Source organism: Oncorhynchus mykiss, chromosome 9 (genome assembly GCF_013265735.2).
Source record: "Oncorhynchus mykiss isolate Arlee chromosome 9, USDA_OmykA_1.1, whole genome shotgun sequence".
Classification (NCBI taxonomy): Eukaryota; Metazoa; Chordata; class Actinopteri; order Salmoniformes; family Salmonidae; genus Oncorhynchus; species Oncorhynchus mykiss.
Genome location: NC_048573.1, coordinates 45,515,109 through 45,541,406, shown reverse-complemented (window position 1 = coordinate 45,541,406; position 26,298 = coordinate 45,515,109). Strand labels below are relative to the sequence as shown.

General features: G+C 43.1%; 1 protein-coding gene across 1 annotated transcript; it reads right to left on the bottom strand.

The window, feature by feature from the left end:
* Positions 1 to 139: 139 nt before the first annotated feature.
* LOC110532197 (choline/ethanolaminephosphotransferase 1) lies at positions 140 to 23,365 on the bottom strand. Its single transcript, XM_036988131.1, has 9 exons — positions 23,093 to 23,365; positions 21,947 to 22,480; positions 11,680 to 11,827; positions 11,104 to 11,245; positions 9,152 to 9,236; positions 8,536 to 8,667; positions 7,975 to 8,133; positions 7,440 to 7,565; positions 140 to 3,206 (listed from the first exon to the last, which is right to left on the bottom strand). Exons 2-9 carry the CDS (start codon positions 22,364 to 22,366, stop codon positions 3,030 to 3,032), a joined length of 1,389 nt encoding a protein of 462 aa, XP_036844026.1. The 5' UTR covers positions 22,367 to 22,480; positions 23,093 to 23,365; the 3' UTR covers positions 140 to 3,029.
* Between the last annotated feature and the right edge of the window lie 2,933 nt (positions 23,366 to 26,298).

Sequence of the window (26,298 nt, the reverse complement as noted above, 5' to 3'; positions counted from 1 at the left end):
ATTAGTCACGTTGTCCATCTTCATCACACTAATACATTTGTACTGGAGAACAATATTGCAGAATACTAAAGAAGAGGTCATGATAGACACAAAAGGCTGCTAGCAATAGACTAGATCCCCTGTTATAAATATAGCAATCTTTATTTTACATAGGCTTGTTTATTCAAAAATGAATGGTTTTCTTTAACAGAAAAGTAACAATTTTGACCAAACAACAAATTAAAACCATTGATCATTAAACACTAAAGCATTTTTTTTTTTTTTTTTTTTTTTTTTTTTTTTTTTACACTGACCAATGATGCACCCTTTGCAAGTCATCTTAAATATCTGCATTGCACAGAAAATAAACAATCCAAGGGAAAATTAGTTACGCTTGAGGCGGTGTTTCAATTGGTTGAACACTATCAGTTACATATCCATGTGGCCATTGACTGAACATTACAGTGGGTTGTAATGCCCATCCCATGCATCGGATACAAACATTGACAAGCTCTTCTCTTGTTATGAAGAGACATTAAACGGTAGACATGTTAATACTCTGTGCATCACTGTTTGATATTAGCTAAATTGGTAGGGTAGACATTCCTTAATTTTTGCTTTAAAAAAAAACATTCCTTATGTTTGACCATGGACGGTACTGCGTCCATACAGGTATAGTTAAATACTTGGTTAATGATAAGACCCCATACAAAATGGGTGGACTGAACTGTTCCACACAGGAGAGATAACTGATGGGCTATTGTGTAACAGACCAAAGTTCACTAACTATGAACAGAGAGAGAAACCTAAATGGGGATGCAGCTGCCATGACACCAGTGTTGCTCTGGGGGAGTTGGAGTGGCTGTAGGGGTAACATCAGGGAGTGAAGTGGAAGAGAACATCTAAACATACCCTTCATTGTATTCATCAGTTACTAATCAAGCATTTATAGCACACCACTTAGGTCTAACACTAGCCTTTTCAGGCTGTAGTTTTGAAACCTTCCCATCTAATGCAAATACTTAGCATTTAAGGCAACTGCTGCATACCGACTATTGCATTTTACACATACATCCCCACTTGGAGGAACTGATTAACACTGGTGCCAGCCTGATCGACTCCTATTTCATCAACGCTACAGTATAACCAAAGCTCAACTAAAAAGCAACACAGTTGAATTAATTTTTTAAAAATATATATATAAAATGTTTGTTTTTTTAAAGAGAAAAAACAGATGAATATTGTAAAAGGAGTGTGAGGAGGTTGGAGTAACACCTATCACTAAAACATTCCAAACATATTTTTTTTGTCATCCCATGGTGACAAAAATGACTTGCGGTGGACAGAACACATACCGGTACTCATAACTGTTGCTTGAATATCATAATGATGAGCTAGATTCCTAACGGTTAAGAGTCTGAACGCATGTAACGAGAAGTGCTCCATTGACTTGCATCACATATGGCACAAGTTAACTGGAAGCATACAGCAGGAACTGTGTTCCATCTCTCAGAAACAGTAGTATTAATGCAGGTCCATTTGTACTGCAATCACATGGGAGAAAATGAAGTACATAGCCATATCATGTAAACATGATGAGACAATGGTCCCCTTGTTTGGGGCTTATTGAACATAATACAATTCAGTGTCATAGATCATGCAGGCCTCTCAAACTCAACCCTGGAGCTTGCAGCCAGTTCCAAAGCTTCCCCCCCCCCATTGTTCCCCTCAAATCAGAGACTGATTTAGACCTGGGACACCAGGTGTGTGCAATGCATTATCCGGTAGAACAGAAAACCAGCAGGCTCTAGACCTCATAGGGTAAGAGTTGAATAACCCTGATGTAGGCTATACAGGACAAGGATGACATAGGATCAATAAGAGAAATGCAAGGCAGTCTTCGCTCATGACCATGTGTTCTTCCACAATGCTATTCGCAATCTCTAATGACAGCTTTTCAGATGGTTCAAACAGAATGCAGAAATACTATAAAGAAATACTCTGCGCTACACCTTAAACAGAGAACTAGCATTTTTCTCTGGAGTGGAATACAGGTGGGAATTGTATGTAGATGTGCTGAACAAGTACCATTACTAAAAGAACAGACCGGCATTTAAGTCATATTGCTCGGACAGAAACACGCGAATACACTAAGCGTTTTTCTCATAGCTAAGTATATCATTTGGTTAGGCATAACCTGCTCCTTCCTATGGATAACATTTTATTTTCAGTGCATTTGGATAGTGGTAGCATGGTTATAGTAAGCAACATTAACCCCTATCCATAACCTTTGGTTAGATAACTTCTAAATCTCAAATAGTTTGTTACCAAATAACCAGGTTCTTCTTTTATGACAAACTAAACCTCAACAGAAAACATATTCCTCATTCTCCTGTTCGGCTAGGTACCTTTTACACCACACATCTGCAAAAACGGATCACTATTGCACACCAGACTGAAATAAATTATCTTCATTAAAAAAAATCTAATTTTCCCCACCCTCAATGTATTCATAATTGAATTGGCTAATACTGCGTTCATAACCAAATGGGAAGGTAGTAATTATCAGTTGGGTGTATTCACGTTTTGAATTGGGAAATATTATCAAACATGGAGGTCATTAGAAGGCTTCTGATTGTTTTGCTATTTTTTGCCCATAAAAAGTATATCCATATTTCACTTTCTAAATCTAAAGGAAGATTAACAGAATCATTTTTGTATTAACAATTTGTATTTTGTTCTTACCATAAACAACTGCTGAAAATACCAGCAAGCTTGCTGTCTTGTTTGTTGACAAATGACGTCAGAGAGGTGCAAGTGGGAAACTGAGCACAGGGATGATAGTTTCCCACTAGTAATTACCAGTTGGAGGGGCGTTCATGTGGATTTTTCCCAGTTGTATGCTGGTATTTACGAAATGACGAGATGTTGTGAACGCAGCATTATACATTCGTAGAAAGACTGCCTCCAATTGGTCTCATCCAATGGGAACCCTGTGGAGACAAGGGGGAGGCGGTTGAGGTAATTCCACCAGCTCCAGCCGGACGGTGTCACCACCTGTCAGTAGTGTCACCAGACCAGTTACACCAGACGTCTTTGCCTGACCGGGAGGCAGAGGCAGACCGTAGGTTGGGGGGTTTGATCTTGAACACGAAGATGTGCAGGTGAGAGGCGATCTGGTTGCAGACGCTAACGCAGTAGCGCACTAGATCAAAGATGGACAGGAACTGGAGATAAAACAAGACAGACAGAATAGATGTCAAATAAAGTACATTTAAGGCTCTTTATTTACAGAATTTGTTGAATGTCAAATCATCTTTTGCCCCTGAAAATAATTGCATGAATATACGCTAGGCAATCTACACAACAGTGATGGACTTTGGTATACTACTTTACCACTCAACTATGGGGTTTTGACATCTTACTTTGGCTAGAATCAGTCTGTGAAGTCAAATGTTTATCTGCAAAATTACAATTTCCTTGTCATGTTCATGAAATTCTATTGTGTGTGGTATGACCGATAGGGGGCAATGAAGTTCTCTCGCAGTCCTACAGTAGGCTTAGGCTTCTGGAATCTGTTTTGAACCTGCTAGGCAACAGTGTGATTGCGGGGACGCACCCCTGATTGTCTATGCAATTTAAAATGTGGGTCTAAGGGAAATAAAAGCATCAGAGTTGTTCAGGCGTGAAGGACATAGTGTCCTAGCTATCAGTGTCCTAGCTGGCTAGCTACCGGTGTCACTCCAGTCTTCCAAGCTACTGAACAAAAATATAAATGCACGGTGTCACTCCCGCCTCCCCTGCTATGTACCGGAGTCTTCCTACCTACTGAACAAAAATATAAACGCACCATGTAAAGTATTGGTCCCATGTTTCATGAGCTGAAATAAAAGATCCCAGAAATGTTCCTATACGCGCAAACATCTTTATCTTGTTCCTGTTAGTGAGCATTTCTCCTTTGCCAAGATAATCCATCCACCTGACAGGTGTGGCATATCAAAAAGCTGATTAAACAGCATGATCATTACACAGGTGCACCTTGTGTTGGGGACAATAAAAAGGCCACTAAAATGTACACTTGTATCACACAACACAATGCCACAGATGTCTCTAGTTGATGGAGTGTGCAATTGAAATACTGACTACAGGAATGTCCATCAAAGTTGTTTCCAGAGAAGTGAAAGTCTAAAGAAATTAGCTCTGGAACATTTAATAGTAGAACAAGACAAAACAAAAATAAGTTTGGAGATTTGCATAACATATTTGATTAATCAAATATTATACTAAGCTAAGATATGGAATTGTTTTAAGATGTTCAACCATGGATCATTTAGCTATTTGATTTTGAATTTTAGGACCCCTGTAGGTATTCCCCCCAAACATGTTTTATATTATTTGATCAAATATTTAATTTGGCCTTTACTACTATAGCCCATAGAAACACATTGAATAACACAATCATAAATGGTGACAGTCAAAAATAAATAATAAGGAATAATGTTGATGTGTCTGTACCTATATCTACACTAAACAAAAATATGAACACAACATGCAACAATTTAAATGATTTTGCTGAGTTAATGTTCCTATAAGAAAATCAGTCAATTGACAGAAATTCATTAGGCCCTAATCTATGGATTTCACATGGCTGGGAATACAGATTTGTATCTTTAGATACCTTACAAAATAAAAGTAGGGGCATGGATCAGGAAACCTTTCCGTATCTGGTGTGACAACTATTTGCCTCATGCAATGCGACATCTCCTTCACATAGCATTGATCAGGCTGTTGATATGGCCTGTGGAATGTTGTTCCACTCCTCTTCAATGGCTGTGCGAAGTTGCTGGATATTGGCGGGAACTGGAACGTGCTGTCGTACACGTCGATCCAGAGCATCCCAAACACGCTCAATGGGTGACATGTCTGGTGAGTATGCAGGCCTTTGAAGAACTGGGAAATGTTCAGCTTCCAGGAATTGTGTACAGATCTTTGCGACATGTGGCCATGACAACCGTTTATCATGTTGAAACATGAGGTGATGGCGTCGGTTGAATGGCATGAGAATCGGTATCTCTATGCATTAAAATTTCCATCGATAAAAGGCAATTGTGTTCGTTGTCCATAGCTTATGTTTCCCATACCATAACTCCACCATTGGGCACTCTGTTCACAACTTTGACATCAGCAAACCACTCACACACACACAACGCTATACACAATGTCTGCCATCTACCCGGTACAGTTGAAACCGGAATTAATCCGTGAAGAGCACACTTTTTCAAGATGCCAGTGGCTATCGAAGAGCATTTGCCCACTGAAGTCCGTTACGACGCCAAACTGCAGTCAGGTCAAGACCCTCGTGAGGACAACGAGCACACAGATGAGCTCCGAGAAGGTTTCTGACAGTTTGTGCAGAAATTCTTCAGTTGTGCAAACCCATAGTTTCCTCAGCTGTCAGACCCACAGGTGAAAAAGCCGGATGTGAAGGTCCTGGGCTTATGGTAGAGAAATGAACATTCAATTCTCTGGCAACAGCTCTGGTGGGCATTCCTGCAGTCAGCATGTTAATTGCACTGTCTCTCAAAACTTGAGACATCTGTGGCATTGTGTTGTGTGACAAAAAAAAGAAAAAAGCTCACTAACAGGGATGAGAAAAAAGCATTTTGTGCATATGAAAAGTTTACATGTTGCGAGTCTCATCTTTCCATAGAGTGTCATTCTAGTTAGTAAGACAAATATTTGTGGGGAAAAAGTTGAGATTGTCCCGTCTTTCAAGAATCTCTGAGCTCTAAATACAGCAACATTTTCACTCAGCCTCATGGCAAAATAGCTAGCTACCTATCCCACCCACCATGTACTGGAGTCCTAGCTTGCTAACTAGCTAGCACCCAGTGTATTAAACGCCTGCCTTACAACTGCCCTCATTAACAGAACCCGACCGTTGTCCTAGCAAGCTAGCTACCGTTGTCACCCCTGCCTCGTCTTCTGTCGGTTGATATCCAACATTATGGTGCATTACCGCCACCTACTGTACAGGAGCACCCTTGCCTTCCACCTGTGTGCCAGCTTAAAAATGGATCAATAAAAGTATGAAGAAGGGCTCCTGCAGATGCAGGAATGCCAACATGCAGAAACACGCCGAATTATGGGCCACAATTGCACCCGTCCTCCAGGCAGGTGAAATTTTGTCCCGAAGACAAGCGTTTAATTCACTCTAGTGTTCTTTCCATTTGTTACGTACATTAGCGACTCGCAACAAAAAAATAAACCTAGCCAAGTTATCACAGTTCTTCTCCTTTACCTCCGTTACGCGTTTCTCACCTCAATTCCGATCCGACCGCTCCCTCTACACACACACACACACACACGGGTGCTGCGAACCCAAGCTCCCATTAGGCCTACAGAAATTAGTGCCTATAAAAATGTACCCAACTGATGGGCTACACAAACAAGACTGTAGACAAGCTACATTCCTTGCTAAATCATGACAGCCTCATCACAAATTAAAAACAGACTGGTTGATTAAAGTAGGGAAACGTGTTCCAACTATGAGCTACAGTTTAAGAATAATATATTTGTCTCGTTTATTTTCTTTCTTTTTTTTTTTGCGAACTGCTATAGTGTCCCATTTAGAAAATGGAGTAAATGGTTGACGAGAACGAGGAAACATTTTCAGTAGCGCGAGTCACGGCTCAAATGGCGCTTGCAGTCTTTCATTTAGGAAATGACCTCACAACTCAAGTAGGCCATTGACAATGACTGCATATTGAATGCAGCAATTTCTGTATTGAGTGTTTTTTAAACCCTAACTGTTAACAATGATGACGTGCAGAGCACTTCATATCCGTGGCAAATCATTTGAAAGATGCATATCCCCCCTTAATAAAGTTACAGCATTGATGCGTTAGGTAGGCCTATTTGTTACATTTTTCCCTTGATGATGATCGGGACCTGTTAGTGTTAGTTTTGTGATAACTGCACTGTGATTTAAATTCTGTGGCGAAAACACAGTTTTTTCTTCACATTAACAATAAAATGTTGTTTAAACGTTTAAACAATCACACCCCTACTTGGCACGTACAGTGCCAGTCAAAGGTTTCGACACGCCTACTCATTCAAGGGTTTTTATTTTTACTATTTTCTACATTGTAGAATAATAGTGAAGACATCAAAACTATGAAATTACACATATGGAATCGTGTAGTAACCAAAAAAGGTTAAACAAATCAAAATATATTTTATATATTTGAGATTCTTCAAAGCAGCCACCCTTTGCCTTGATGACAGCTAGGCACAATCTTGGCATTCTCTCAACCAGCTTTACGAGGTAGTCTTCACTATTATTCTACAATGTAGAAAATAGTACAAATAATTTAAAACTTGAATGAGTAGGTGTCCAATCTTTTGACTGGTACTATACGTGCACATGGATGAAGCTATTACGGGCTATGGTGACTTACCAGTGCCACCCAGAGGACCACGTACTCGTCTATGAAACTGTTAAAATACTGGTCCAAGAAGAGCAGCCCTGGCCCCAGGTAAGCCAAGTCATGGAGATACATCTCACTTTTTGTCATATGAGCTACCTGTAAAACAAACAAACAAAAAACGAGAGAGAATCGTCAACGTATAATAGAGTAAATAGAGTAAAGACCAAATAACTATATTGAGTCCAATTAAAGACATTGGACTAGGGCTGAAATTCAATGCAAGGTACGTTATAGCGCAGCGCACTATAACAGACTTAAAAGTAATTTACCCTTGAGCCGACAGTTATACCAAAACAAGTGGCGGGTGTGGATATTGGAATGTAGACTGGCTTTTTCAGCATTTCATGTTTCACGGTCATGTTCAGTAGGCACAGAATGGAAGAAATATATGCAAAACAGAGGTACTATCTGAACTTGTCCAATCAAAAAACGCTTGTGTTCCGTTACACAACACTTCGCTACAGTGTGCCCTAACGGACACGATCGAGGTCACCTGGTTCCTCACCACTAGCTTGTTGGTGATCTTGGCCGACACAAACCCAAAGGCCAGGACATAGAGACAGGGGTGCTTCTCAAACAGCTGGGACGCAGACTTCTTGTAGATCATGACGGCCAGAATGATGACTGACCCTATGTGGAAGAACGGCGACAGGACACTCGTTCCCTGAGGAAGAAGGGACATGGCTGTCACAATCATTGTACAGCTGAAAATTCCACTATCCTTATCCATCTCTAAAGTGATAAATAAACCACAAAGTAAAGTTCTGACTAGTAGCTTGGCTGATATCAATGAAACAGACATGATAGTCATCCATGTCACTATTTTATGGAAGCCTAGAAATGAAGCATGCCAAGTGCTTTGGTATTTATGCAATAGAAAAGACTGGCTATTTCACCCAAAATTGTATTATGCAATATGGATCATATTATAAACCAAAGTTGAAATAACCAATCGTACGGTTTTGCGACAAATTCCCACACACTGTATACTTCCACACAACAAGTCATCTTTTATCAGCCATACAATTCAACCCTTGTTAGTCAGGACGGATCACGTCATCCTCACCGCTATGGTGGATCCGTTCTTTCCTACTCCTCCCGTGAATATGACCCGAAAGTAGTTGGTGCAGGAGAAGATGGCTCCCGCCACAGTGAGGATGGCTGGAATGAGCTTAATCTGGATGTTCACCACAGGGATCTGTGTGTTTGGGGGATTAGTAGTAGCATAGCCCTGTTTCAATATTTTAGAAACACATCCATCTTTCCTACCTTCCTTAAAGTAAACACAGACCTCAATTGGTGGGATTGGTGGAAGTAATAGGGCGGCAACTGGGCTTTCACCTATCCAATACCTTATAGATCTGTGCTTACCTCCAGGAAACAAGGAAAGGATGCATTCAGCAAAATCGGCAACAAGGACGCGAGTCTTAACACGTTAACCAACATGCTATAACTTCCCTACATTACTTTCATAAGTCTTGACATTCTTGAGGCTATAAATGTTTAACTGCATGTATAACAGTGTATTACACTAGATTCAATACAAGGACAAAAAAAGGATAGAAAATGCATCAAACTACAACTACAATGCATGTAAGAATTAGCATTAAGGTAATTTCTTCCATTTCCAAGCAGTAGGAACAGGCCATAATTTCCTGAATCAAATGGGTTAAATTAATTACCAAGAACTGCCAAAAAGCTGGTCCTCCGATGGCAGCCAGCAAATACATGATTATAATGAAGAATTGCACTTCAGTCACATCAATGCTGCACAGGCAAAGAGACAGAGGAATCATATGCAAATGGTTAAGTGATTTCACATTTCACACAGTTATCAAAATCAACATGCACATAGCACCCCCTAGCAGGTCCTGCACAAACACCATCCATTCCTCTGGGTTGTGGGTTAGTTGTGAGTGTGTGTGGGGGGGATGTAGAGAACATGTCCCTCAAAAGGCTGAGAGGAACCTGATCTGATAAGGTAGATTTTTTTCTGGCGGACAACCTATAACTCTTACTTACTCTGTCAAGGGCTTACATCATATCAAATCAACCATACTCCCAGGACATTTGTCCCTTGTCCTTGTTGTGGCTGTTCCCGAAAGCCAAACAGATGCGCAAATGTTGATACACACCCGGTCAAAAGTTTTAGAACACCTATTCATTCAAGGGTTTTCTTTATTTTTTACATTGTAGAATAATAGTGAAGACATCAAAACTATGAAATAACACATATGGAATCATGTAGTAATCACAAAAAATATACATATTTCATATTTGAGATTCTTCAAAGTAGCCACCCTTTGCCTTGATGACAGCTTTGCACACTCATGGAATTCTCTCAACCAGTTTCATGAGGTAGTCACCTGGAATGCATTTCAATTAACAGGTGTGCCTTGTTAAAAGTTAATTTGTGGAATTTCTTTCCTTCTTAATGCGTTTGAGCCAATCAGTTGTTGTGACAAGGTAGGGGTGGTATACAGAAGATAGCCCTATTTGGTAAAAGACCAAGTCCATATTATAACAGCTCAAATAAGCAAGGAGAAATGACAGTCCATCATTACTTTAAGACATGAAGGTCAGTCAATCGAGAAAATGTCAAGAACTTTGAAAGTTTCTTCAAGTACAGTCGCAAAAACCATCAAGCCCTATGACGAAACAGGAAACAGGAAAGGAAGACCCAGAGTTACCTCTGCTGCAGAGGATAAGTTCATTAGAGTTACCAGCCTCAGAAATTGCTGCCCAAATAAATGCTTCACAGAGTTCAAGCAACAGACATGTCAACATCAACTGTTCAGAGGAGACTGTGTGAATCAGGCCTTCATGGTTGAATTGCTGCAAAGAAACCCCTACTAAAAGGACATCAATAATAAGAAGCGACTTGGAAATCTGTCCTTTGGTCTGATGAGTCCAAATGTGAGATTTTTGGTTCCAACCGGCGTGTCTATGTGAGATGCAGAGCAGGTGAACGGATGGATGATCTTCGCATGTGTGGTTCCCACCGTGAAGCATGGAGGAGGAGTGATGATGTGGGAGTGCTTTGCTGGTTACACGGTCTGTGATTTATTTATAATTCAAGGCACACAACCAGCATTCTGCAGCGATATGCAATCCCATCTGGTTTGCGCTTAGTGGGACTGTCATTTGTTTATCAACAGGACAATGACCTCCAGGCTGTGTAAGGGCTATTTGACCAAGAAGGAGAGTGATGAGTGCTGCATCAGATGACCTGGCCTCAACCCAATTGAGATAGTTTGGAATGAGTTGAACCACAGAGTGAAGGAAAGGCAGCCAACAAGTGCTCAGCATATGTGGGAAGTCCTTCAAGACGGTTGGAAAAGCATTCCAGGTGAAGCAGGTTGAGAGAATACCAAGAGTGTGCAAAGCTGTCATCAAGGCAAAGTGTGCCTACTTTGAAGAATCTCAAATATATCTTGATTTGTTTACATTTTTTTGGTTACTACATGATTCCATATGTGTTATTTCATACTTATGTCTTCACCATTATTCTACAATGTAGAAAATAGTTTTTTTTTTTTAAATAAAGAAAAACCCTTGAATGAGTAGTTGTGTCTAAACTCTTGACTAGACTGTAGTTTAAAGGAAAGCTCAGACGGGGTGCCCACCCACTCACATGCCAAAGCGCAGGGTTCCTGACACGTAGGTCTGCCAGTGAGCACAGTAGAACATGAACATGCCGGCGAAGCAGCAGAAGAACATCCAGTCGGGGTTAGTTCCAAGTTGGACGGCGATACAGGTGCCCAAGACCACAAACACTAAGAGAGGGGAGAGAAGTCAGAGACAGAGAATATGAGAGAGAGACAGAGACATAGAGAAAGAGAGCGAGAAAGAGAGCAGGTGGGTGATAGAAAGTAAGAGTTAAAGAGGCAGGTATATTCTGATTCCTCACTGTCTTAATTGTGTGTGGAAATGAAAAAAATATTAGTACCAGTGACATCAATGCATGCAAAAGAGGGAGAGAGAGGGAGAGAGGGTGATAGAGAGAAAGTTCAATTACACATGATGTTTCTCAGTCTTAAATCATTAATGTTGTTTACATCTGTAAGTGTGTTGTGTACATTTATGGGTATATTGTGTCTGTCTTTAAGTGCATATTTGTTGTGTCCGTCTTCCATGTAATTTGTAGCCTGTGAGTGTGAGTTTATGGTAGTTTGAGACGGTATACACACGCTCCAACACACACACACACCTGTTGAAAGGGAGTCACAGCCATGGTCAAAGAGCTCTCCCAGTGGGGTGCTGCTATTGGTGCGCCGTGCCTGTTTCCCATCGATGGCGTCCAGTGATTGGTAGATGAAGAGGCCCACTGCACAAGACAGGTACACCCACAGCGGTGCCTGAAAGGTAAAGGGAACAAACATTCAACGTTTACAATAGACGGTCTACTAGTGCTCCTCGACTTCCACAGAAAAGTATGGGTTTCGGCCTTTATGAACACAATTTCTATGTTTGGGTTATAGGATGTTATGTCCAATCCATAGGTCAAATTGGGATTGGGAAGTCCCTACTAGTTCATAGCCACACCCGGGGGGGTGGAGCTTTTCATTTTTGGGAGAAAGACAGGTCAGTTCAGGTGACTTTTTAAAAAGGACATTCTACTCCAAAATGAATTAAAATAAAATTATACTGACATCTAAAATATAATTTCCCCCTCTAGAAATAAGTCCCATGGGGCTCCGCTCCACTCATAGAACTGGAGTTACAACTCTGGTAACTATCGTTCTATATCGTGGAACTCCGCCCCAAAGGGGAGCGCTGCTCCTAGCGGTTTAAGGCGGAGCGGAGCGCAACGCTCCAAAATGTACTCCTGCCGAGCCTAACACTTCCCACTTAATGAAAAGGTCGGTCTAAAGTCTACTCAGTCTAAAGGCATTGCCAATGACTAGTGGGGAGATAAAACTCAATATGAGCCATACTAATCTGTACAAGCAGATTGAAGTATCATCTATATTAAACAATTGGTCTAATAGTTTTGTAATACCAGTTAAAGAAACTATATCCCTCATCCTTCCGCCCAAACAGTCATAGACTTGTGGGCAGGTTAGAATACATGACTCTACTGTACTAAACCTTCAGCCAGGAGTCATGCTATGTAGTCATTCTAACATGAAAAGGCAGAACTGATGGAACCCTGTCCATTGGTCCTCTCCCTTTAGTTCTACTCCTCCCATCAGCAATGCTGAGTGCAGGCTGAACCAAGTAAGACATACTCGCTGATTCCTCAGTGTAACCCGCCACACTCAATCCATTAGCCAAAGCCAATGATTAGTGGGCAGATAACAGAAAATGGGCCAACCTTCGTAGGGCTAGCAACAGGGCAGCATGTTGAGGATCCGAAATTCAAGCCTTCATAGTCAGTGGCTAGCTGCAGTCCCAGGTAGACAATCCGATGACTGGGCCAGGGTCTGCTCTTTTCCCTATTCACAGCGAACCCCAGAAGCCTGAGATTAATCACTGTCTGTGTTGTGTGTGCGATTGCCAGCTCTGCTGACGGGGCGAGAACCAGTAGGTCGTCTAGGTAGGCCAAGACCCTTATCCCTTGACGATGCAACGGATCCATTGCCGCCTCCACGCACTTGGAAAAGGTGCCAGGATGTACCCGAATGGTATTCTCGCATACTTGTACACCACCCCTTGGAAGGCAAAATGCAGAGACTTCCAGTGATGCGGATGAACCGGCACATGGAAGAACGCGCCCTTTAGGTCTATGCTTATACAAAAGTCTTTGTTGTGGACACATTCCAGCAGACGTTTTATCGTAAGCATTCGAAAGGGCCGTTTGGCTACGGTCTCGTTGAGAATGCGTAGATCCAATAATGGCCTCATACCCCCAGTCTTTTTTGGCACTAGTTAGTAGGGCGAATATAGCCTGCTGTTCCGTTGTTCTATCGGGGAAATACTGTGACCTCCTTCACCAAAGGTACCGTAATCTCTTTCATAAGAGCGGCTACTTTCTCTGCCGATTTCATCACAGTTTCCACCACGGTCGAAAACGGTGGAGAAGTCCGGTAACCCTTCTCCAGCGTCCAGCTTAGCCAGTGGGAGAGGGTGCAACTTCACTGCCACTCCCAATAATGCTATGAGAGCGGGAGAGAGTGAAGTTGTGGTGCATTCAGTAGGAAGGACCTGTATTCCTCTATGGCCCATGCCGCCGCTATCCTCCGACATAGAAGTGGTGGCACAGCCCAGGGTGGGGCCCCCTCGAAAGGGGGAGGAAATATTAGCGCGTCCTGTGGGAAACAGGAGCGACAACACAGTTACACTCGTAACCTTGTGGTTCCAGCCCTCCGTGAACGCAGCACGGGTCTGAACTGCACCGAGGCTATTGCCTGAGTTAGTGCACAGTCTCCAACAGCGATTGAGTCATCAACCCAACATGGGATTGTGTACACAGGCTGTTCTTTAAACCCTGAGCCACATTACTCCTAGGAGTCTGGGGTCTAGGGTTTTTATGAGGTATAGCATTGCGGCTCATCAAGAGTGTCCGCTTTGCTGCCCTCTTATCATTGCCATTCATAGCGTCCTCATGTGTGTGCTCAGCTACGCACCCATGGTGGGCTGTACTACACACAGAGTGGAGAGAGAAAACCTGAACGATCTCTGGTTTGTTATGGAAAAGAGGTTCTCGTGACAAATACAATCGGAATCTAGTCTTTATTCAACAAACACGTTGGCTCCCCCATCTCTTTGCAGGGGAGCGGGGGGAATAGTAGGCGCTGTTGAACAGAGCGTTGCGCTCTTCCCTCTCTTCTCCCCCTCGTCCTGTCATGGTCGCTTCTGGCTGCTCTTAGGTTGTTGCCAGGGTGACGTCATGACCAGCTCTCTCGCCGGTGAAGCGGCTGCTCTCTCTGGCGCTGCGGGAGTGGAATGGCCCACTCTCGGTGAGCTGGATGCTGCTGTTCCTTGGGCTATCCGTCTGGCCGTAGACCAGGGTCTACTGGAGACGGTGAAACTAGGTGGCTCTCTGGAAAGTGATCTAGATCCTCCTGCCAATGGCAAGTGTCTAGATAGTTGTTCCCTCCCCTCCTCCAGCTTTCCGAAACGCGTCATTGCCTCTTTGACGCCGGCTCCAAAGAGGCCGCTGTTAGATGGGGGCGTTCAACAGGGTGGCTTTGTCAGATTCCTTCATGGCCGTCAGAGACAGCCAAAGGTGTCGTTTCCCGACCTCCCCGCATACACAGCCGACTCCTGGGTGAGATGAAGTACGGCGCTGGAAATTCGACGCCTCTATCTCCTCTCATGACAGCTCAGTCTTGTCCGTGGTGAGACGGGATAGAGAGGCTGCCAGGATATTGTTGGCAATATTGTTCACTGTTGCTACAGCCTGGACACCTAATGCAAAGGACTTCTCTACTAGCTGAGCTGTGAGCCTGTCCTTTGTAGTAGGTAGAGTGGGCTTTTTGGATGACTGCCAGGAGCTCAAACCAGGACGAGGTACGCAGCCATGGCGTGCCCGAGCCTGGGGATCCCCTGGGGCCGTCTGCAGTCCCTCTGGTGAATGGGGTGTTAGCTTTTACCGGCACTCTCACCCTCAAAAGGTGACCCCATGAACCTTCCACATATTTTCAGAGCGAGGGCATAGCTGGTGCCAGTGGCACCGCCACCCTTCTTGTTAGAGAGTAGGGGCCGCCCTCCATGTCCACTTCCGGGTTGGAGGGCAGCATGATCTCAAGCCGACTCGCAGCCCGCTCAACAAGCCCTGGAAAATCAGAGCGCAAAGAGGAGGTTGCATAGGAGAGGGCTGCTGAAAATTCAGAGCCCGTTTCATCCTTGCACTCTCCATAGGGAGTTTTTTTTTTTTTAAATGATCAAAATCGGTCAGTGGGTTAAACTGTTCTGGAGAAACATCCACACACTTCCCAATATCCTTGTCTTCTCTAGAGGTGGCATCATCATATGCCTCAGAACCTGAGGCTAGCACAGACATGGCGTCCTCGAGGGATATCCTCCCTAAAGAACACCCGTCACTGTTTCCTCTCCTTTAAAAGATAGGAGGGCGCAGCTTGGGTATTCCGGGGGTCTGTGAGGCCACCCCTAGAGTGCTGTGATCCTAGACACACGAAACATAAGTCGTGTGAGTCCACAGCCGCCATGGTGGAGCAGCGACACTGAGCTCAAGAGCTTCTGAGTTAGGTGGAAAATCTGGAGTGCTCATTCTAGAGGGACGACGTCGAACACTTGGATATCGACGGCGGGTTCGTCCTGAGACTTATCTTCCCTTCTCGGCTTCTTCAGTCTAGTCCAAGTCGCTGAAAATAATGGGAGGCTGACTGAGGGGAAGCATCCCCTTATATAGGGACACCTGTACACCCATTGGCTGCAGGTGTGTGCATAGTTCTCTCTCAGGCTATTCGCTGCCTAGGCAGTGGGGTAAACCACTAGGAGCAGAGCTCCCCTATGGGCCGAAGCTCCACGATATAGAACATAACTACAAATATAACTGCAAATATAACTGCAAACATAACTACAAAACTGCAAATTGACCACAAGAAGCCTAAACAGAGGTAAATCTTCATTGAAAATTGGATATATTTGACTAAGGGCAATGTTGTGAATAAATTCCACAATCCGGACATGAGCGAGTACTCGGTTCGGACTCGATACTGTGTGCCCCCGTACGCGCACTGAAATCTAAGCCCACCATGATGTATAGTACCTCCCACCAGGCGGAATGCTGTGAAAAGTGTGTCCCGGGTCTGTTAGAGTTGGGTTTTTTTTTTTTTTTTTTCCCCCAATGTATGCTGACTTGTGTTACATTTAGCCCCAATCTACCCTATGCATTAAAACGACATTGGCAAGCGCTGACGCTGTTAAAACTCTAGTTCTGAAAAGCTACAGTTCACAAATGTTGGGGATTTGAGAAAGAAAAGTGTAGTAACACTAGAAAGCTCTCAGGTCCTACAGTGGCCATCAAAACTGCTATCAGAAGGTGTGTTCTCTTATGACTGCATTAACAATGTTGTGCAATGACTGGGCATGCATGTTTCTCTCCCTATGAGCTGTGCAGCACTCACTGTTTGAAAGCACCGGAGAGAAACTTCTCGCATAGAATGTGACAAGCTGGCCAATTGAAAAGGTAAACTATTCCAAGAAGGGGGTGTCTGATTTTGTCTTTGCTTATTTGTGTTGTTGACTGAGGACAATTAAATGGCAACAATTTGAAAGCCACCAGGCTTTCATTTGACCCGGCCCAATTTAACCCCTGACAACAACAGATCCATTAAAAATATATTTCAACTGATTGGGTTGAAAGTAACCAAAACCTTCCCATGTGTCAGCATACAGTATTGACAAAAGTGTGTTTAATATCAGACTAAGAGGGCCAGTTTGTTTGAACAGCTGCCCCTTAACTAGCTGTGGGAGGAGGAATACATGGAGGGATCTAGTATCCGTTGTGCAAGCTTCCCTGATAACAAACTGTAGCTGATAATATTTGAACGCAACATACAGTAGACTAAGAAATGTAACACTATGGAGGGGAGGTTGAGTCAATTGCAGATTAAACAATATCCTCAAGTGATCTCATTTTCAGAAACAAGATAACTTAACCTTGCCTATATTACAGTCAAGCCTCCAGCTCCAAAGCTTTAGACGATCAAAACAAACCCATGAACTTGATTTCTCCACTGATCCTGTGTGGCTCAGTCAGTAGAGAAAGTGTTTTGGGTTCGATTCCCAATGGGGCCACCATTATGAAAAATCTCCACTCATGACTAAGTCGCTTTGGATGAAAGTGTCTGATAAATGGCATACAGTGCCTTCTGATAGTATTCAGACCCCTTGACTTTCCACATTTTGTTGCAGCTCTATTCTAAAAAATATATATATATTTTTTTTTTAAATCCTCAGCAATCTACACACAATACCCATAATGACAAAGCAAAAACAGGTTTTTAGAAATGTTGCACAATTATTAAAAAATATATGTGCCTTGCGAAAGTGCCTTGCGAAAGTATTCGGCCCCCTTGAACTTTGCGACCTTTTGCCACATTTCAGGCTTCAAACATAAACATATAAAACTGTATTTTTTTTGTGAAGAATCAACAACAAGTGGGACACAATCATGAAGTCGAACGACATTTATTGGATATTTCAAACTTTTTTAACAAATCAAAAACGGAAAAATTGGGCGTGCAAAATTATTCAGCCCCTTTACTTTCAGTGCAGAAAACTCTCTCCAGAAGTTCAGTGAGGATCTCTGAATGATCCAATGTTGACCTAAATGACTAATGATGAAAAATACAATCCACCTGTGTGTAATCAAGTCTCCGTATAAATGCACCTGCACTGTGATAGTCTCAGAGGTCCGTTAAAAGCGCAGAGAGCATCATGAAGAACAAGGAACACACCAGGCAGGTCCGAGATACTGTTGTGAAGAAGTTTAAAGCCGGATTTGGATACAAAAATATTTCCCAAGCTTTAAACATCCCAAGGAGCACTGTGCAAGCGATAATATTGAAATGGAAGGAGTATCAGACCACTGCAAATCTACCAAGACCTGGCCGTCCCTCTAAACTTTCAGCTCATACAAGGAAAAGACTGATCAGAGATGCAGCCAAGAGGCCCATGACCACTCTGGATGAACTGCAGAGATCTACAGCTGAGGTGGGAGACTCTGTCCATAGGACAACAATCAGTCGTATATTGCACAAATCTGGCCTTTATGGAAGAGTGGCAAGAAGAAAGACATTTCTTAAAGATATCCATAAAAAGTGTTGTTTAAAGTTTGCCACAAGCCACCTGGGAGACACACCAAACATGTGGAAGAAGGTGCTCTGGTCAGATGAAACCAAAATTGAACTTTTTGGCAACAATGCAAAACGTTATGTTAGACATACCCCCAAGCGACTTACAGCTGTAATCGCAGCAAAAGGTGGCTCTACAAAGTATTAACTTAAGGGGGCTGAATAATTTTGCACGCCCAATTTTTCAGTTTTTGATTTGTTAAAAAAGTTTTAAATATCCAATAAATGTCGTTCCACTTCATGATTATGTCCCACTTGTTGTTGATTCTTCACAAAAAAATACAGTTTTATATATTTATGTTTGAAGCCTGAAATGTGGCAAAAGGTCAAAGTTCAAGGGGGCCGAATACTTTCGCAAGGCACTGTGTGTGTGTGTGTTATATATATATATATATATATATATATATATGGTCCCACAGTTGACAGTGTATGTCAGAACTAAAACCAAGTCATGAAGTTGAAGGAATTGACCGTAGAGCGTCGAGACAGGATTGTGTTGAGGCACAGATCTGGGGAAAGGTACCAAAATATTTATGCAGCATTGAAGGTCCCCAAGAACACGGTGGCCCCCATCCTTCTTAAATGGAAGAAGTTTGGAAGCACCAAGACTCTTCCTAGAGCTGGCTGCCCAGCCAAACAGCAATCGGGGGAGAAGGGCCTTGGTCAGGAATGTGGTCAAGAAGCCGATGGTCACTGACAGAGCTCTACAGTTCCTCTGTGGAGAATCTTCCAGAAGGACAACCATCTCTGCAGCACTCAACCAATCAGGCCTTTATGGTAGAGTGGCTAGACGGAAGCCACTCCTCAGTAAAAAGCACATGGCAGTCCGCTTGGTGTTTGCCATACAGTACCTAAAGACTCTCAGACCATGAGAAACAATATTCTTTGGTCTGATGAAACCAAGATTCAACTCTTTGGCCTGAATGCCAAGCATCACGTCAGACCTGGCACTATGCCTACGGTGAAGCATGGTGGTGCTAGCATCATGCTGATGGGATGTTTTTCAGTGGCAGGGACTGGGAGACTAGTCCGGATCAAGGCAAAGATGAACGGAGCAAAGTACAGAGAGTACAACCTAACAGAGCTTGAGAGGATCTGCAGAGAAGAATGGGAGAAACTCCCAAAATACAGGTGCCAAGCTTGTAGCATCACACCCGAGAAGACTCGAGGCGATAAATCGCTGCCAAAGGTGCTTCAATAAATTACTGAGTAAAGGGTCTGAATACTTATGTAAAATGTGATATTTCAGTATATTATAAATTAGCAAAAATGTATTTTAACCTGTTTGCTTTGTCATTATGAGGTATTGTGTGTAGATTTAATCAATTTTAGAATAAGGCTGTAACGAAACATAATGAGGAAAATGTCAAGGGGTCTGAATAATTTCTGAATGTACTGTATGACTCAAATACTAAAGACCATGCGACTGTGTAGCTAAAAAATACATAACAACCCACATCCGATTGTAATCGATTCATAATTAAGCCAGCTTGAGTAAACTAGTCTGAGGGAGACCATTCTAAATGCCTATTCCTAGCCTCTAGGGCTCGAAGAGGCGGGAGAAGGGGCCTGAGGCTAGATGTGAAACCTGAGGACGGGGACACGGGGTGCCTGTCCCCAAGAGCCCTGTAAGGCATCTCCCACGTACTTCAGCAAAACAAGCACACATGACATGGAGCATTGTGCAAGCCTGGCCCCAGTGACCAAGAGAAAGGAAAAGCAAAACGTGCCTTATGTTAAATATTGATAAACTAACAATAATTGGTCAACCTTTTTCCATTCACAAAGTCATAGCCTAGTCATATCTACTTTGTTAAAATTGACAGCCTTAAAATGCCCTTGACCTATTCTATAATGTTGCTTAAATCATTGTTAAGCACAACACTTTTGTGGTGACACATACATCCTGCTGTATCACATCTTCTAAGCAAAAGCATTAAGGCAAGCAAACTGGTTTCGCATTGACAGGCTACATTCCTAAACAGAAAGGAAAACGCTGCACACTGCTGCTAGTTTCAATATGTACAAATTGTGTTGTTTTATCCTAATTGAGTATTGTATGTATATTACTATAAATATTGATCATATCCCTTGTGTATGATCATATATTTTGATACATTGAATGTTAATATTGTGAACTTATGTTATACATTTTTTACCTCCTGTTTCAGGAAGAGATGTCACGGAGTACTGCCCCTATATATAGGGCCTTCCACCGCCACCTGGAATATGGATGCCTGATGAAGACCTTAGGAACGAAACGTTGTCATAAATAAATATCCCCTGGGAGCATGAGCAGCAGTGTTCGGCGCTTTCCTTTCTGTTTTCCATGAGTTTGCCTACAACTCCGGCACCTACAGAAAGTACCTGAATGTGTGCATGTTCTACAGCTTTTGTACACTCATAAAACACACATCCTTTCATGAACCGATTGATAATCTACAATCACTCGTAGTTGAAATGTCAGTCTTTAGACATTCATGAGGCCAACACACAATTCCAGGGAAGATTTGACAGAAGGTAACATTTTCAGACAGCCAAGGAAGTGACATTCAAATTCAGTGAGTTGGTCCTGTGTAGCTCAGTTGGAGCATGGCACTTGCAATGCCAGGGATGTGGGTTCAATTCCCACAGGGGGCCAGTACGAAAATGTATGCACTCACTACTGTAAGTCGATCTGGATAAGAGCATCTGCTAAATTACTAAACTGTAAATGTAAAAAGTCAATGTTTGTGGCTTTCTGGTGTTTTACCATAACACCATGTTCATCAAATACTGTTACTGTAAGATGGTTTAGAATAGCTTGATTCTCAGAGACAACAAGGACAGTGTAGCATTCTTATCTACAACAAATTCCACCCAACATTGACAAAACAGAGACAGACATTTGATAAACTTTCGCTTTGAAAGGGTAGGCTATATATGACAATTACCCTATCGATACTATTATTATTTATTTTTTTAAATGTTACCCCGTTTTCTCCCCAATTTCGTGGTATCCAATTGTTTTAGTAGCTACTATCTTGTCTCATCGCTACAACTCCTGTACGGGCTCGGGAGAGACGAAGGTTGAAAGTCATGCGTCCTCCGATACCCAACCCAACCAAGCCGCACTGCTTCTTATCACAGCGTGCATCCAACCCGGAAGCCAGCCGCACCAATGTGTCGGAGGAAACACCGTGCACCTGGCAACCTTGGTTAGCGCGCACTGCGCCCGGCCCGCCACAGGAGTCGCTGGTGTGCGATGAGACAAGGACATCCCTTCCGGCTAACCCCTCCCTAACCCGGACGACGCTAGGCCAATTGTGCGTCGCCCCAAGACCTCTCGGTCGCGGCCGGTTACGACAGGGCCTGGGCGCGAACCCAGAGTCTCTGGTGGCACAGCTGGCGCTACAGTACAGCTCCCTTAACCACTGCGCCACCCGGGAGGCCCAATCGATACTTTTCAATCAAGAAATTCCGAAAGAAATACTGACGGCCTCGTCTTCTCTCTATGTCCTGTCAGTAGTGTATATTATTACAGCCGTTACAACAAACATTGACCTAATAATCCATGGTTATTACTTAGTAGGAATACCTGCTGATTAATTCATTTAAATATGCATGCTCAGTGGGAGGGAGGGCCATTTGAGTGGCCGTGTGTGAAAGAGATGCAACATCAAATTCTTTCCAGGGCCTAGAATTCCCAGTGATGCCCCTGCATGGACCTACCTGTTCAGTGGCAGTGGGGCAGTAGTACACCAGCACCAATGTGGTGAGAATGTTGATGGCCAGGCCCACAATAGTGATGAGGTTGGGGGCTATCCATGCTGGCACACATGCCACTAGCCACTCCCAGTAGTGCTGCATGAAGGGCTCCAGAAGTGAGCGACCTGCACTGCTGTATCTGTGCTCCTCTAACTTCTTCAGCTGGTGGCGCGACAGTGGCGGAGCCGGCAGTTGGATGAGCTTACTCAGGACACAGGAACTCCCCCCACCACTGCAGGCTGTAGTTGGACCTGCAGTAGTAGTAGGCCTGTATGAAGGGTCCACACTCTGGTCCTGAGGGGTCCATGTCGTTGTCCCCCCTGCCCCCTGGCTTGCCTTCGCAGCCCGGGTCCGTGGTGCTCTCTGACCGGTGCTGCTACTCATAGGGGAAGTCGAAACCGCACTTCACGTGGCGCCTGCTCTGCCTACGACTGCCTCCGCCCCGGTCCAATCCAGGGAATCCACAGTGGGGCCACAACCGTTTTACTGGGTTGAAGCCTAATGAGGAGAAAGAAAGATTTATATTTTATTTGACTGTAATGTTAAGCATAATTTGACTGTGGCAGTACACTGAGCACAAGCTGCAGCGGGTGGGCTGGTAAAACAGGAACTCATCAACCATACATGCTTATCATATGTTTCCTGATAGATTCTGCTAATACTGCAAACAGCAGTCAGTGAGACACAATAAATAAATAAATAAATGCAAGACTTGCATAGTTAAAGCATTGAATTACAAGGGTATATACCTTGGGTAGATATTTGTATGCTTACACATAGTGAATAATAACCAAATCATGTCTACGAAAACGACATTTTAAAAAACAATGTTGAATAATTAGTTAGGAGGTTCATGTCATGTTGCCCTACTATACTTGTTAGGTAACGTCGTTAGCTAGCTACCAACAAAATCAACTGGCTAGCTAGCTAGCTAACTTTCCCTTGCTAAGCTAGCTATCTATCAATATTATCTGTAGCTAACTAAAGGCAACTGTCACAACATACATTTTTATCATGTTACCATATGTATAAAATTTAAAATAGGTTGTCAACACAATAATGTTATAAAGAGCTGAGTTGACATGCAGTTGTCCTTCGGAAATCTCTTACCTAGGTTGATTCCGTTACACGGAAGCGGTGGCCTCTATCGTTGTCTGGCTAACAGCCTACTACACTACGGCAACCTCGGCCTCTTCTGTCAGCTTATATGTAGCTAACAAGAAAACAAGTGCATAGAGCAGCGACAGCCGTCTAGTTCCCAACGAGTTAGAACCGTTTTCGGGAAGACTAGGATCAGCTGATGCAGGTGAATATCACGAAACTCGACCGCGGCTTTGAGAAAGAGCGGAAAGATTTTTGACAGGCAGGCGTAGGGATTTCCCACTTCCGTCGCAAAATTTAAAAAGGCCGGCTCCTTGACTGCATTCAATATCTTTTTATGATAATTTAGTATGACATACAATATATTAGAATAATATATTAATAAACCATTGCATTAGTTTAATATCAAAATAACTTAAATTAACTGTAAATGGAATAACCAGTGGTATGTCAAATGAAGGCCTTGTGGTATTATGGACTCTTATTTTGAAATACCCAAAATCAGCTACTTTGTACCTTAATCCAAATTGTTTTTGCTTTTGGATTGAGACACAACATCTTTGTATAGATACACTACATGACCAAAAGTATGTGGACACCGCCTTGTCAAACATCTCATTCCAAAATCATGGAGTTGGTCCCACCTTTGCTGCTATAACAGCCTCCACTCCTCTGGGAAGGCTTTCCACTAGATGTTGGAACATTGCTGCGGGGACTTACTTCCCTTCAGCCACAAAAGCATTAGTGAGGTCGAGCACTGATGTTGGGGGATTAGGCCTGACTATCAGTCGCCGTTCCAATTAATCCCAAAGGTGTTCGATGGGGTTGAGGTCAGGGCTCTGTGTTGGCCAGTTAAGTTCTTCCACACTGATCTCAACAAATCATTTCTGTATGGACCTCGCTTGCTGCACAGGGGCATTGTCATGCTAAAACAGGAAAGGGCCTTCCCAAACTGTTGCCACAAAGTTGGAAGCACAGAATCGTCTAGAATGTAATTTTATGCTGTAGCGTTAAGATTTCCCTTCATAGGGGCCTACCCCTTCTTTGGACACTGTGCTAACAAACTTCCAAACAAGCTTCAACGCCATACAAGACTCCTTCCGTGGCCTCCAACTGCTTTTAAATAATAGTAAAACTAAGTGCATGCTCTTTAACCGATTGCTGCCCACACCCTCCCACCCAACAAGCATCACTACTCTGGACAGTTCTGACTTAGAATATGTGGACAACTACAAATGCCTAGGTGTCTGGTTAGAATGTAAGCTCTCCTTCCAGACTCACATTAAGCATCTCCAATCCCAAATTAAATCTAGAATCAGCTTCCTATTTCACAACAAAGCCTCCTTCACTCATGCTGACAAACATACCCTCGTAAAACTGACTATCCTACCATTCCTTGACTTTTTTCATGTCATTTACAAAATAGCCTCCAACACTCTACTCAGCAAACTGGATGTAGTCTATCACAGTGCCATCCGTTTTGTCACCAAAGCCTCATATACTACCCACCACTGCGATCTGTATGATCTCGTTGGCTGACTCTCACTACACATTCGTCGCCAGACCCACTGGCTCCAGGTCATTATCTTTGCTAGATAAGCCCTGCCTTATCTCATCTCACTGGTCACCATAGAAACACCCACCATCCAGCATTTCACTGGTCATCCCCAAAGCCAACACTTCCTTTGGCCGCCTTTCCTTCCAGTTCTCTGCTGCCAATGACTGGAACGAATTGCAAAAATCACTGGAGCTGGAGTCTTATATCTCCCTCTCTAAATTTAAGCATCAACTGTCAGAGCAGCTTACTGATCACTGTACCTGTGCACAGCCAATCTGTAAATAGCACACCCAACTACCGCATCCCCATATTATTACTTACCCTCTTGCTCTTTTGCACCCCAGTGTCTCTACATCATCTGCACATCCAGTGTTAATACTAAATAGTAATTATTTCACCTCTATGGCCTATTTATTTCTTTATCTCCCTACTCTTCTACATTTGCACACACTGTACATAGATTTGTCTATTGTGTTATTGACTATGTTTATTTATGTGTTACTCTGTGTTGTTGTTTTTGTCACACAGCTTTGCTTTATCTTAGCCAGGTTGCAGTTGTAAATGAGAACTTGTTCTCAACTGGCCTACCTGGTTAACTAAAGGTGTTTTTTTATTAGATTTTTTTAACCCCGAACCATGAAAAACAGGCCCAGACCATTATTCTTCCTCCACCAAACTTTACAGTTGGCACTGTGCATTGGTGCAGGTAATGTTCTTCTGGCATCTGCCAAACCCAGATTCGTCATTTGGACTGACAGATGGTGAAGCGTGATTATTCACTCCAGAGAACGCGTTTCCACTGCTCCAGAGTCCAATGGCAGCGAGCATTACACCACTCCAGCTGATGCTTGGCATTGTGCATAGTGATCTTAGGCTTGTGTGCTGCTGCTCGGCCATGGAAACCCATTTCATGAAGCTTCCGTTGAACAGTTATTTTGCAGATGTTGCTTCCAGAGGCAGTTTGGAACTCGGTAGTGAGTGTTGCAACCGAGGACAGACCATTTTTACGTGCTACGTGCTTCAGCACCTGGTGGTCCTTTTCTGTGAGCTTGTGTGGCCTACTACTTCGCGGCTGAGCTGTTGTTGCTCTTAGACATTTCCACTTGACAATAACACCACTTACAGTTAACCAGGGCAGCTCTTCCAAGGCATAAATTTGAAGAACTGACTTGTTGGACATTTGTCATCCTATGACGTGCCAATTTGAAAGTGACTGAGCTCTTCAGTAAGACCATTCTATTGCCAATGTTTGTCTGTAGAGATTACATGGATGTGTGCTGGATTTTATACATCTGTCAGCAACAGGTGTGGCTGAAATAGCCAAATCCACTAATTTGAAGGGGTGTCCACATACTTTTGTATATATAATGTATATCGAAATGAAAGGTTAACTTACAAATGTGTGTGTGTAATGGCACGGTGTTTTATGTAGGCTACACTTTCAATGAAGTATCCTCGTTGGCCTATGCTTATTATCTTATGAATGTAGGTCACTGATTGCATGGAGAAGAATTGCGCTTCCTGTCGGGCTCAAGGGCTGCCCCCAAACCCCTGTCATGGACCGTGTCACTGAGCAGATGGCAAGGGTTTAGGTAACGCTCTATTATTTTAACCTAAACGCCAACAGGTCTAGCCACTAGTCTCTATAAGGGGGAAA

Excerpts from the sequence above, each read along its gene's own strand:
- LOC110532197 (XM_036988131.1), bottom strand. The coding sequence starts at position 22,366 with ATGAGTAGCAGCACCGGTCAGAGAGCACCACGGACCCGGGCTGCGAAG. Across the intron at positions 8,134-8,535 it reads AGAACGGATCCACCATAGCG|GGAACGAGTGTCCTGTCGCC; the intron begins GTGAGGATGACG and ends CTTCTTCCTCAG. Across the intron at positions 7,566-7,974 it reads AGATCACCAACAAGCTAGTG|GTAGCTCATATGACAAAAAG; the intron begins GTGAGGAACCAG and ends TTTGTTTTACAG.